A 12,951-nucleotide genomic window follows, 5' to 3' on the forward strand; every position below is an offset into this window, starting at 1 on the left:
GTGGTAGCTTATTGATGAGTGAGTCACCACCAGCTAAGTGGTAAATGATGGATTCAATTATATAATGTAAGATAAGACTCTGCAATTTTGGTGGGTCTGACAGTTACCTACCATTTTGCTTTTTTCTTCATTCTTCTTGAGCTTTCTGCAACATGATTTTGACTGCACGAAAAGTTCTAGTGTCTTTTGGTGGATTCCAATTCAAATGTGCAAATGTTGTTGATGATTGAGAAGATGTTAGGATAAGGCTTGCGTGGAAGGACTATAATATAATAACAACTTTGCCATTTATTTGTTTACTGAAATTTTGAAACAAAGAGGGGAAAGCAAAAGTAAGACATGAAATCAAATTAATCCATGTGTTGATCAATGAAGTGTTGGAGAGCCCAATGGATTAGGCCTTACCTTCTCAAAACCAATTTCTTTTTAACACCATTTTTTGGTTCGTAAAAGTAAGACATGAAAAAATTAAGACAAATTTTCTATTCATAGCATTATGCAGTTATTTCCAAAGCATATATATGAAATATTTTTGCAAATAAAGAAATTATGGCACAATGCCATTACTTTGCCGAAATAATGACTATTTTTTTCAATTCTGACAAGAAAAAAAAAGATATACAATATTAACGAATCGATCTATATCAGTAATATGATTAATAAACTAATTTAAAAAAACAACAACAAAATGTTACATGCATAATTGACTAAGTACTATTTACCATTACATCACAATATTCCAAACATACATAAGAGACACAAAATCATCATTTTCTTGCCCAATAAGAAAACACAAACAACATTAGTGAATTAATTAATTAATCAAATGTCTCTTGAATTATTATGCCTTGTCTTCATTCACGAAGCCGCGCATCCAATCCCGTAGCGAGTAGTAGGAAACACGAGAAACAATCCGCTGCACACGATCCCCACCATCAACGGAAAACTCTCCATCACTTCATCCATCTCCTTCTCGTGCCCCGGAAACAAACAGTCCGTAACGCGCCTATCAGAAAACGCGATAGCGGCAAACACCATAACGGACATAGCGGCGTGAACGAAGTCCGTTAGGCCCAGTTTGTACCTCTCGTCCTTGGGCACCTCCACGGGCAGGCCCGGTTTAAACACCGCCAGCCCTTTTGGAGTCACAAACCCGTAAAATAACTTCCCATCGGGCCCACGGAAACTGTCTGTGAAGTGGAAGAAGAAGCATGACATGGCACACAGGCCCAGGAGGACGTGGGTCATCATATTGGTGACACGAGTGCACTCGCCGCTGCGGTAAATGGCGGGAAGCACCATTTCGAAGGTCAGGAGGGTGCCCGTGGGAAGAAAGTTGGCGAGCATGGAGGTCTTGGATAAGGTCTTCTGGACCCCCTTCGCAACGGCACGTCGTTTCCTGCCTTGTATGTGGTCTGGGTTCAGTCGTACCAGAGGCAGGGAATGTGAGGAAGAAGAAGGTGGCTTTGGTGACTTGGCGGACTCGTCTTCATGTGGGTCCCCGTACACTGCGTTGTTGTAGATTTTGATCCCAACTCCATCGCTTTTCTGATCCATTTTTCCAGTGTTGTTCTGATTCTGATTCTCTTGGCCAACAAGCAAATGTTCAATGGGTTTAATTTGGAACGATTTTTAAGATTTGTATTATATAGAGGCTTTATCACCAGTTTAAATTCAAAATGATATGTAGTTATCAACGGTTATTTGTGAATTGTTAACCGGTATCTGTGATTATCTATTTCAAAATACAATTTGGTTTTTCTTAAAATACTTTTAAACACATAAAATCCATGTCTCACATTCATTTTTCTTTTCCTGCTAATGTTACACAAAACGATGTTACATTGTTTGTTTTCAAAATAAAATACGTTCTTTTGGTTTTACCTTCCTACCTCCCGGCTGATAAAGAAAAAAGAAAAAAGACACGTCTAACTCGATGAAAAAAGATATTAACTTGTAGACAATAGGTCTTAAGTTCGAATTTCATAATATCTCAATTTTGTGTGTGTGAAATATACTTAATTTGGACATTAACCTATGAAAATGTGCCTAATTTGGACAAACAAATGGACCACATCATTCCAAGTGTGTGGTTGAGAGGGAGATTAGAAGATTTCATAGTCACCAAAATTTATAAGACTGATTACTCATTCATGCACACAAATTTAAAAACGTCAAAATTCTAGACGTTTCAGGAATGAAATGAAAAATTTGAAGGCGAAGTATCCACTCAAGAAGAAGCCAAACTGAAGTTGCTGGAAGCCTCCAATGTCTCCCATATTAAACAATACTTTGACATTCCCTCCAAACCGAACCAGTTTACAGTGCACACTAAAATTGCTCCTACCAAAGCTTCAACCTTTAAGCCTCTCGAAATATGTCACCTGCTCTGTCTCTGTCCGTCTCCCTCTCTCCACTCTGCAAATCTCAGGACATTTCAAAGGAAACCCACCTTCCCAAAAACCCCAATAGAGAAAACCCATGTCAAAGCACTCACTCAAACTTCAAATTTAGTAGGAGATCGCTTTTAAACTCCACTACACTGGACCTAGTAGGAGCTGGGGCCCTCTCTGTTTCTAAGCCTGCAAGAGCAGAGCCAAAGCCAGAGCCAGAGAGCCCAGTTGCCTCAACTTCAAGCAGAATGTCATACTCAAGATTCTTGCAGTACTTGGATGAAGACGCTGTTAAGAAGGTGGACTTGTTTGAGAATGGAACTGTTGCGATCGCCGAGATCTTCAATCCCACATTAGATAAGATCCAAAGGGTCAAGGTTCAGTTACCTGGATTGCCACAAGAGTTGCTGAGGAAGATGAAAGAAAAGAACGTAGATTTTTCAGCTCATCCTATGGAAATCAACTGGTTGCCAGCAGTTCTAGACTTGTTGGGAAATTTTGCTTTTCCATTAATACTACTTGGAACATTGCTGTTCAGAGCTAGTTCTACAAACACACCAGGAGGCCCCAACTTGCCTTTTGGACTTGGAAGGTATAAAATTACCAAGTTTCTCATCTACAGCATAAGCTAGTTTTAAGTTTTTTATGTTTTTGATTTAATCCAACTGAATATTTGACATGGTTTTTGTGCTGTATATATATATATATATATATATATATATATATATATGGATCAACAGGAGCAAAGCCAAATTTCAGATGGAGCCAAATACAGGGGTAACATTTGATGATGTAGCAGGGGTTGATGAAGCAAAGCAAGATTTCCAAGAGATTGTTGAATTCTTGAAAACTCCAGAGAAGTTTTCTGCTGTTGGAGCAAGAATTCCCAAAGGGGTTCTTTTAGTAGGGCCACCTGGGACTGGAAAGACACTGCTGGCCAAGGCCATAGCAGGAGAAGCAGGGGTCCCTTTCTTTTCTCTGTCAGGGTCAGAGTTCATAGAGATGTTTGTAGGAGTAGGAGCTTCTAGAGTGAGGGATTTATTCAACAAGGCTAAAGCCAATTCCCCATGCTTGGTTTTCATTGATGAGATAGATGCTGTTGGGAGGCAGAGAGGAACAGGAATTGGTGGAGGAAATGATGAGAGAGAGCAAACACTCAATCAGTTGCTTACTGAAATGGATGGGTTTAGTGGGAACAGTGGAGTGATTGTTATTGCTGCTACTAACCGCCCTGAAATTCTCGATTCGGCTTTGCTTAGGCCTGGCAGATTTGACAGACAAGTAAGCTAGCTGCTGTTTGTTTTCCAAGCTCTGCAAAAAAATTTGAGTCTTTAGGCCATCATTTGATATTCAAAGTTCATGCATTTTTTTGTTTGTTATTTCTTGGGCAGGTCACTGTTGGGCTACCAGATATAAGGGGAAGAGAAGAGATATTAAAGGTGCATAGCAACAACAAGAGGCTTGACAAGGATGTTTCTCTTAGTGTTATTGCCATGAGAACTCCTGGTTTCAGTGGTGCAGACCTTGCAAACCTCATGAATGAAGCTGCCATCCTTGCTGGTAGGAGAGGCAAAAACAAGATAACAATGAAGGAAATCGATGACTCAATTGATCGGATTGTGGCTGGGATGGAGGGGACAAAAATGACAGATGGAAAGAGCAAAGTTCTTGTGGCTTACCATGAAGTTGGCCACGCTATTTGTGCGTAAGTGAAAACATGTATTCTTGATATACAAGTAGTATTTCTTTTGTTCTTCCTAAGACTTATGAGCTAAAATGTTCTACATTCTTTGTCAATTGCAGGACACTGACTCCAGGCCATGATCCAGTGCAGAAGGTCTCTCTTATTCCCCGAGGCCAAGCTCGTGGCCTTACATGGTTCATACCGGATGAAGATCCTGCTCTTATTTCTAAGCAACAACTGTTTGCGAGAATAGTTGGAGGGTTAGGAGGTAGGGCATCAGAGGAAGTGATTTTTGGGGAGCCAGAAATAACAACTGGTGCAGCAGGAGACTTGCAACAAATCACACAGATAGCACGACGGGTACATAATTTACATTCAAACACCTCAAACATACTTTTATTAATGAAATTTTAATTGTCAAGAAACTAACAACCAAAATCCATCCTTAAATACCAAATTAACAAGATTGCTATATTTACAGATGGTAACAATGTTTGGCATGTCTGAGATTGGACCGTGGGCATTGACAGACCCCGCAACGCAAAGCAGCGATGTAGTGTTGAGATTGCTAGCAAGAAACAACATGTCTGAAAAGCTCGCTGAAGACATTGATTTGTCAGTGAGACATATAATTGAGAGTGCATATGAACTGGCAAAGAACCATGTGAGGAACAACAGGGAGGCCATGGATAAATTAGTAGAAGTGCTTTTAGAAAAGGAGATCCTCACAGGAGATGAATTCAGAGCAATTCTGTCTGAATTTACTGATATTTCTGTGGCGAAGTTAGATAGGAAATCTGTCCGGGAGATGATTGAAGCCTAGGCATACATATATAGAATGCCACAAAATATGTACAAACTTTTTGTTGTCGCATACAGGTAGAAGAGATATAATATCTAGCTAGACAATATAGGAGCCTGCATCTGCATGTATTAAGGCTTAGATGTGCACGACCAAAAAAAAATGTAAATGATGTACAAATTTCTAGTGTATAAGTTCTGTTTTTGTTGATTTGCCTTCACAGTTTTAGGAGCGATACAATACCATCGTGAGTGGGCAATTTCTGATCGTAGTTCACTATGAAACTCGCATTTGATCAATGGCTGCAAATTCACATTAGATCAATGAGTAAAAATCATTGGCTCTAATTCTTTTTTTATGCGTACCAGCCAAACTGTTACTTGTTTTCACACTTTCGTTGTGATATGCGAGTGCGAGTGTTGCCGAGACGAGACCCAAAATCCAATCCCTTGATCCCAAATGCATGGTTCGGCTTCCGATCCCAACCGCCAATAACTGTAATTCAAACTTTGGCTCCAAGAAGCAGCAATGTCTCTATCTCCTCAACCTCTGCTTCACATTCAAACAACTCTCTCAGGTTCATGCCCAAATCCAAGTATCTGGCTTTCAAAGAGACCACTTTCTCCTAACCCAACTCATTCGCTTCTGCGCTTTGTCTCCCTCCAAAAACTTCAACTACGCTCGAACCCTTCTCGACCACTCTGAGTCTTCACCACCTTCTTCGTGGAACTTCCTCATCAGAGGCTATGCCTCGAGCGACACGCCCAGAGAGGCCATCTGGGCCTTTCGTGCAATGCTCGGCCGGGGTATTAGACCCAACCAACTTACCTTTCCTTTTCTGATCAAGTCTTGCGCTTCGGCCGCCGCCCTTAAAGAAGGGAGGCAAGTACATGTAGGCGTTGTGAAGTGCGGTTTGGACTGTGACGTGTATGTTCAGAACAACTTGGTTCATTTTTATGGGGCTTGTAAGAAGATTAAGGATGCACAGCGTGTGTTCGATGGAATGTCGGTGAGAACTGTTGTTTCGTGGAATGCGGTTCTAACTGCTTGCGTTGAGAATTTCTGGTTAGATGAGGGGATTGGGTATTTTGTAAAGATGAGGGATTGTGGGTTTGAGCCGGATGAGACTACAATGGTGGTCATGTTGAACGCCTCCTCGGAGCTTGGGAACTTGAGCTTAGGGAAATGGGTTCACTCCCAAGTAATTGAAAAGGGTTTGATTTTGAATTGTCAATTGGGTACTGCACTTGTTGACATGTATGCAAAATCTGGGGCTTTGGTTTATGCCAGGCTAGTTTTTGATAGAATGGAGTTGCGGAATGTGTGGACATGGAGTGCAATGATTCTAGGACTAGCCCAGCATGGGTTTGCCAAGGAAGCCCTTGAACTTTTCCCAAAGATGTTGAACTTCTCAGTACGCCCGAATTATGTCACTTTTCTTGGCGTTCTCTGTGCTTGTAGCCATGCTGGACAGGTGGATGATGGGTACCAATACTTTCACGATATGGAACATGTGCATGGGATTAAACCCATGATGATACACTATGGTGCCATGGTTGATATCTTAGGTCGTGCTGGCCGTCTGAACGAGGCTTATAGCTTCATCATGAGCATGCCCTTTGACCCCGACCCCATTGTATGGAGAACATTGCTTAGTGCATGCAATACGCGTGATGCTAATGACGATGAAGGGGTAGGAAATAAAGTAAGTGAGAAGTTGCTTGAATTGGAGCCAAGCAGGGGAGGGAATCTTGTGATGGTCGCAAACATGTATGCTGAAGTTGGGATGTGGGAGAAAGCGGCCAATTTGAGGAAGGTTATGAAAGAAAGACGGGTGAAGAAGACGGCAGGGGAGAGTTGCGTTGAGTTAGGCGGGTCCATCCATAAATTCTTTTCTGGCTATGATTCTCGAGCTGATTATGAGGGTATCTACCAGTTACTAGATGTATTGAGCTTGCACATGGAGTTGGTTAACATGTAATCAAAATCAGTTGCCATGTTTGATTTCAAATTTTTATTAATGGATAGCGCATTGCTGATTTTCCAAAACATTGCTCATTATCAGTAATTTTTCTCTATGAGCTCTGAATCTATTGTTCTACCACAACTACTGCCATTTTTTCAAAGTCTGTATGTCTGTGCATGTCTATTTCTTAAATCAAAATTGACAACACCCCTAACAAAGGTTTTCTTCGAGGGCTCCCTGTATTATTCCCCAGGCTATTTTGTGGGGATATATCTAAATAAGCTATAAAGCAAAAACTCAAACAGATTAATACAAAGTGCAGCAGGTTGTAACAAGCTAAGCATTCCTTGTTTTAAAACTCACTAATCAATCACCATACACTAGCCCAAAAGAAGAAGGAAAAAAAAAAAGAAAAAAAAAGAGAAAACTATCACTGTAGCAATTATCTTGCCAACAAGAGATCATTGGTACGACTCACAAGCTCCCTATTATTTCTACTAGAGCAGTGTAAGTGCCAAATACAATAATTGCAGCACTGAGTAGTAATATGCACCCGATAATCAACACCTCACATCCGAATCTTCGATAATTACCTGAAAGTTTCAGGTAGCAAAAGCATGGGAATACAATTGAACCTGTCACACTCAAAAATGCTCCAACAAGTGACATGAGATACGCGAAAAAGGGTATAGCCAAAGCTACTATTACAGTGCTGATTACCAAGGTAGTGCTGGCTAATAGGCCAATGAACCTTTTACTGTAGTGACTTGGAAACTTCTTCTTGGCAGCGTTCACGATTGGAGTAACCATCAAAGCATATTTGGATATTGGATTCACCAGGGTCGTGAATATGGCGACTTTTGAGCTAATGTTTCGAGTTGGGAGGTTTAAAGTTATTTGTGATTGAACCGTTGAACCAAACATTAGGTAGCCAAAAACTGCCATTGATGCATAAGAAACGGTGCATAGGATAAAGCAGAGGAGGAGGACCTGCAACAAAGAAACAACAGATAAGAATTTCCAAAGCATGCTGAAGCAAAATAGTAAGAATGTCATTTAAGAATTATGAAACTCAGGTGACATGTTTTACTTACATTGGAGAACTGATGCTTGTTTTTCATTGAAGTGTACAAGGTAGGGAACACTGGATGAGCACAATAACAAAAGGCATATAAGCTAACAGCTGTAGGGATTCCATTCCAGTTAACTGGTGACCCCGCTTGATGAAATCCAATTCCATCGAAAGAACCAATCCACAGAATTGAACCAAGGATGATTGCAGAAGCTAAAACCCCACTTGCAGAGACATAAGAAAGAAGGCTCAAGTTATCTAACCAAACTGTTGGGAGAATAATAAGGGCAACAACAACTATAAAGCAATGTTTTCCACCAATTCTTAAACCAGCCACTTCCAATTCCACACCTGGAAATATGTTATGCAAGTTGTCCCCTTCCAAAATCAGGAAACCTGTTGCAACTAAGTAGAGTTCTATGTTCATGACAACTGACAACCATATCCTTCCCTTGTTCCCAAATGCACGTTCGCCTATATCCGGATAAGTTCTGATATCAGAATCCATATCCATGCATCTTTTAATTAGCAAGCCTGTGTAAAAGCATGAAGCGGCGATTGCGAAAAGAAGTATCAAGCTTAACCATCCTCCTGATGATAGTGCATAAGGAACTGAGAGTATCCCTACTCCTGAAAACCAAAAAACAAAGTACAAATTTGGCATTAAAACTTATATTTTGCTTGAGCTAGTACTGAAAAGCAAATTAGATGAAAATGTAACAATAAGAAATCATACAAAGATACCAAGAAAGAAACCCCAACAAAATTTGACCAGAATTAGATAACCTGACAGCGCATTGAGTCAGGTTATCTAATTCTCGTCAAAGATACCAAGCAAGAACCCCCAACTATAATAAAAGTTTATGCCTTAATTAATTAATTAGTAACCTAGCTTGTCAAAAATTAATTTGGAAAAAGAAAGAACTTGTTATGAGAAAGAAGTAGATAACCTGACAGCGCATTGAGTCCATTGAAAAAGGTTTTGAGAAAAGAGGTTGTAGCTGTGGATTCATGATGAAAGTTAGACTCTACTTCTTCTACCTTATTGCTTGCAGGCTCATGTTGTTCCTCATCAAGGATAAGAGGCAAGGTCAAGGATGATTCATCTGGAGACTCATCCATTGGTGAAGGGAGAGAGAGAGAGAGAGAGAGAGAGAGAGAGAGAGAGAGAGAAGTTGAACTCTTGAGCTGAAGTGTAAGAATGAATCCTAGGACATAAATGTAAAGCTTGTGAAATTATGTATATAAATACATGGAAGTCTTTCAAATAGTTAAAGGTGTGAACTGTGCGCTATTTTTGTTTTGTCCTAATTAAGAATCATTAACAAGTTCGGTCGATCCAGAGGACAGTCAAACAAACAGGTCGAAACCAAGTAGGACCAGAAAAAATTTGTTTTCTAAGTAAGTGTACGAATTTTTGCACAGGTAGTATTTTATAGAACCACAGAACATGGAAATACATATACGGGCAAAACCAAAACAAAAGAATACGACAGTATGCTGTCAACAGACAGATATTCATCTTCAAATTTGATTAGCTAATATGCGAAAAATAACAGAAACAGCATGTGCTCTATATTTCTGTAACTTACAGCCAAAAGGACAGTTCATAAGGAAAGTTGTCAGTGTAACAAAATGGACACGTGTGTTAAGTATTACGAATGCATGTTAAGTTAAAGTGGTGAGTAAAAGTATTTATCTATATAAAAAGCCAAGACTAGGGCTATAAATAGCATATGCTCTATGTATATACTTCTTTTGTTTTTTCCCTCCTATTTTTCCATCAATCATTTCTCATGTCTGGATTTATCAAATATGAAAAAGCAATTAATTTTTCATCTTCAAGACTCTTTTTCTTTTCTATGAACCAAACGCATCCTAAAAGAAACTATTTATTCATTTAATGTGCAGAAAGGTCTATTATTTTCAAACACAGAAGCTTAGTTAATAATCCTATCTTAGTCAACACATAACCTTGTTGGGTTTATTAATGCACTGATTTCGACCCAAAAGAAAATTACAAAAAATCCTATTTAGTCACGGAAGTCTCATCACGTGCATCCTATGTAAGAAGAGTCCAATACAATTTGAACACTAGCAAAAAAAAAACAAATGAAGTGTGGGGCCATCCATGGCCCGTGAATTCCAGAAAGATGGGTTCAGGAACTCCAATGCAGAGAAACGTTGTTTTTTTTTTTTTTTTTTTTTGGGTGTGAAAGCAGAGAAACGTTGTTTAAGTAGAAGTCATTGAAGAAAAAGCCAAATTTAACACTACAAATGTGTGAGATGTAACAAGCTTCTTGAGCCACTGGAAAAAACGAAGGCAGGTTGAGATAAGGTACCTGATAAGGCATTGAGTCCATTAAAACAAGTCATGCAAAATGAGGTGCTTATTTGATGACCACATCCAGCTTCCTCTACGTCGTCATATAATTTGTCTGGCTTCTGATGCTGCACCAGAGGCGCGTGAAAGGCAAACACATAATCACGGTTTTCTGCATCCATGGCCCAGCGACACACAAACAGACAAAGATAGAATAGGTGTCTATGTTGATGGGCTAAATGATTTGATTTTGCAGGTGTTAAACATTGAATCAACAAAAGGAGGAAAACGTTTTGATCAAAAAAACAAAAACAAAAGGAGGAAAACGTGCACACTACCGCATGCACAGTTGATGAAAAGGTTTGCAAATTTTGTGGGGTTGTTGAAATATATCAGGCTAACAGCTAAAGGGCTAAATGATAGTGTCGTTTTGAACATTTTTTTGGCTGAGGTGTCTGTGACTTGATCTACTTGCATGGTCATGGCTCTGGTGAATCAGTCTCACCCTTCCCTCCATTCCCCCATTCTTTGGGAGGAAACTGAAATGCTCCGCATCGCATGTTATATGCTGAGGTGGTAAGACCCTGTTATCATGAAACAAAGAATTAAAAACGAAAGGGTAGAAGCTGGCTATAATGTAGGAAAGAAAATCTTGTTCGTGGGGGTTGATTGAATTTTCATTCAATCATTAGCTATGCAATAGAAACATATATGTGGTCGGTTTTTTTCTTCTTTTTATTGTTGGTACAAATAGATCTAGGTGAACCATAAGAAACTGATATCTCCGTTTGGATGAAGGAATTGCAAATTACATAGATTTCTAAATGACGGAATTTAGATTTCCGTCATTTCAATTTATGACAATGAAGATTTCAGTGTTTGGATTTATGTATGTCCAATATTGTAAATGAGAGAAATGAAAATTTTCAATGTTTAGATGCCTCATGTAAATTGTAAATGACATAAATTAAATATTTTGAAAGGACAAAAAAAATGATAACCGACATAGAAGGTATTTCTCAAAGTATAAAATAACATATTGTTTGATGAACTAAATAACTCAACTTAAACAAACAGAGCATCTTAGCAAACCAAATCACTCCCCACGTGCAATAAACATCAGCAACATACTCTCTTCTTTTCTTTTCTTTTTCTCAATTGGGAGTGCCTTCAGCATCTAAAATTGTTTGTCATTTTCTATCAGCCAAGCATATGTTTTGAGTTGTTCATTTTCACTAAGACCTACTATTGCTTGTGTATTCCATAGCTATATTCCACCGAAAGTAGTTTTTGTCTTCTCCTTCAGGTTCAACTCCGTGTTTGTCTTCCTTTTTCCTTGACTTTCCTTTGTAAGCCTCTTTTCCTCCAAATTCATTCATGACTTTAGCTCCTGGTTGTTCACTTTTGCACATTTAAAATACAATTAGAAAGGAAATGAAGTAGAGAATCTCAACTTTGGACATTAGTAAGCAATGCAACATCAAAGTGAGCCATAAGAAACTGATATCCAATAATGCTCCGTTTGGATGAAGGAATTGCAAATTACATAGAATTCTAAATGATGGAATTTAGATTTCCGTCATTTCAATTTCTGGCAATTGAAGATTTCAGTGTCTAGATTTATGTGTGCCTAATATTGTAAATGAGAGAAATGAAAATTTTCAATGTTTAGATAGCTCATTTAAATTGTAAATGACATAAATTAAATATTTTGAAAGAACAAAAAAACTGATAACCGACATAGAAGGTATTCCTCGAAGTATAAAATAACATATTGTTTGATGAACTAAATAACTCAACTTAAACAAACAGAGCATATTAGCAAACCAAATCACTCCCCACAAGCAATAAACATCAGCAACATACCTTTTTTTTTTCTTAATTGGGAGTGCCTTCAACATCTAAAATTGTTTGTCATTTTCTATCAGCCAAGCACATGTTTTGAGTTGTTCATTTTCACTAAGACCTGGCACTGCTTGTATATTCCATAGCTATATTCCACCGAAAGTAGTTTTTGTCTTCCCCTTCAGGTTCGACTTCTGTTTGTCTTCCATTTTCCTTGACTTTCCTTTGTAAGCCTCTTTTCCTCCAAATCCATTCATGACTTTAGCACCTACTTGTTCACTTTTTCACATTTAAAATACAATTAGAAGGGAAATGAAGTCGAGAATCTCAGCTTTGGACATCAATAAGCAATGCAACATGTGATAGAATAGTCAAGCACTCATAGAAACAAATAACTTAAGAAGTAATGATCATTCTGATTAACTTTTTATACTTAAAAAAATTATAAAATACACGAAACAAGAGAAACAAAGGTCCAAGTGTGGACAATAAATCAAGAATTAATGATGCCTCATTGCATTTGATAATTATGGAACATCTCTAATGCCAATGTATCGCGAACCATTGTCCATTAATCAGTAACTTAAACACTCATATCATGAATATTATTTGTATTTCCCTCTAATGTTGAATGATTTGATATGTCATGATCCATAGAAGCTAAAAATTCCAAATCTTGAACTTCTGGTTGAAAAAAAAATGTGAACCTCCCAATAAAATTTCACCACCACTAATTAATTAAATAATGGAGTTTTATTATTTTAAGTCTGACCATTCGAGACATGGTGTCTCTTAATTACAATCCCTTGCTTCAAGGGAACATCCTTTGATTCCATCATAAAGAAACAGAACATGTGTGTTTGGTT

The 12,951-nt window shown here is 38.5% G+C and overlaps 3 protein-coding genes across 4 annotated transcripts; 1 reads left to right on the forward strand and 2 right to left on the reverse strand.

The window, feature by feature from the left end:
* Positions 709-1,578, reverse strand: LOC18781694. The gene has a single exon (XM_007216829.2). It carries the CDS (start codon positions 1,555-1,557, stop codon positions 859-861), a length of 699 nt encoding a protein of 232 aa, XP_007216891.1. The 5' UTR covers positions 1,558-1,578; the 3' UTR covers positions 709-858.
* LOC18783535 (ATP-dependent zinc metalloprotease FTSH 6, chloroplastic) lies at positions 2,183-6,922 on the forward strand. Its single transcript, XM_007217636.2, has 6 exons — positions 2,183-2,985; positions 3,134-3,674; positions 3,785-4,098; positions 4,197-4,437; positions 4,559-4,876; positions 5,406-6,922. The coding sequence occupies exons 1-6, from the start codon at positions 2,378-2,380 to the stop codon at positions 6,858-6,860; spliced, it is 3,477 nt and encodes a 1,158-aa protein (XP_007217698.2). The 5' UTR covers positions 2,183-2,377; the 3' UTR covers positions 6,861-6,922.
* On the reverse strand, positions 7,133-9,261 carry LOC18784346 (vacuolar amino acid transporter 1). 2 transcript variants are annotated; one of them, XM_007215354.2, is made up of 3 exons: positions 8,868-9,261; positions 7,940-8,547; positions 7,133-7,835 (listed from the first exon to the last, which is right to left on the reverse strand). In XM_007215354.2, exons 1-3 carry the CDS (start codon positions 9,037-9,039, stop codon positions 7,320-7,322), a joined length of 1,296 nt encoding a protein of 431 aa, XP_007215416.1. In that variant the 5' UTR covers positions 9,040-9,261; the 3' UTR covers positions 7,133-7,319. The 2 variants fall into 2 exon arrangements, with proteins under 2 accessions (XP_007215416.1, XP_020415357.1); XM_020559768.1 differs by lacking the exon at positions 8,868-9,261 and adding an exon at positions 8,704-8,849.

The sequence above is a fragment of the Prunus persica genome, chromosome G3 (assembly GCF_000346465.2).
Source record: "Prunus persica cultivar Lovell chromosome G3, Prunus_persica_NCBIv2, whole genome shotgun sequence".
Taxonomy (NCBI): Eukaryota; Viridiplantae; Streptophyta; class Magnoliopsida; order Rosales; family Rosaceae; genus Prunus; species Prunus persica.

Bases quoted from the DNA above. Each gene is read 5' to 3' on its own strand.
- LOC18781694 (XM_007216829.2), bottom strand. From the start codon at position 1,557: ATGGATCAGAAAAGCGATGGAGTTGGGATCAAAATCTACAACAACGCA.
- LOC18783535 (XM_007217636.2), top strand. From the start codon at position 2,378: ATGTCACCTGCTCTGTCTCTGTCCGTCTCCCTCTCTCCACTCTGCAAA. The intron at 2,986-3,133 runs GTATAAAATTAC...ATGGATCAACAG, and splicing joins TTGCCTTTTGGACTTGGAAG to GAGCAAAGCCAAATTTCAGA. The intron at 3,675-3,784 runs GTAAGCTAGCTG...TTTCTTGGGCAG, and splicing joins CTGGCAGATTTGACAGACAA to GTCACTGTTGGGCTACCAGA.
- LOC18784346 (XM_007215354.2), bottom strand. From the start codon at position 9,039: ATGGATGAGTCTCCAGATGAATCATCCTTGACCTTGCCTCTTATCCTT. The intron at 8,548-8,867 runs GTTATCTACTTC...TTTGGTTTTCAG, and splicing joins TGGACTCAATGCGCTGTCAG to GAGTAGGGATACTCTCAGTT. The intron at 7,836-7,939 runs GTAAGTAAAACA...TCTTTGTTGCAG, and splicing joins ACAAGCATCAGTTCTCCAAT to GTCCTCCTCCTCTGCTTTAT.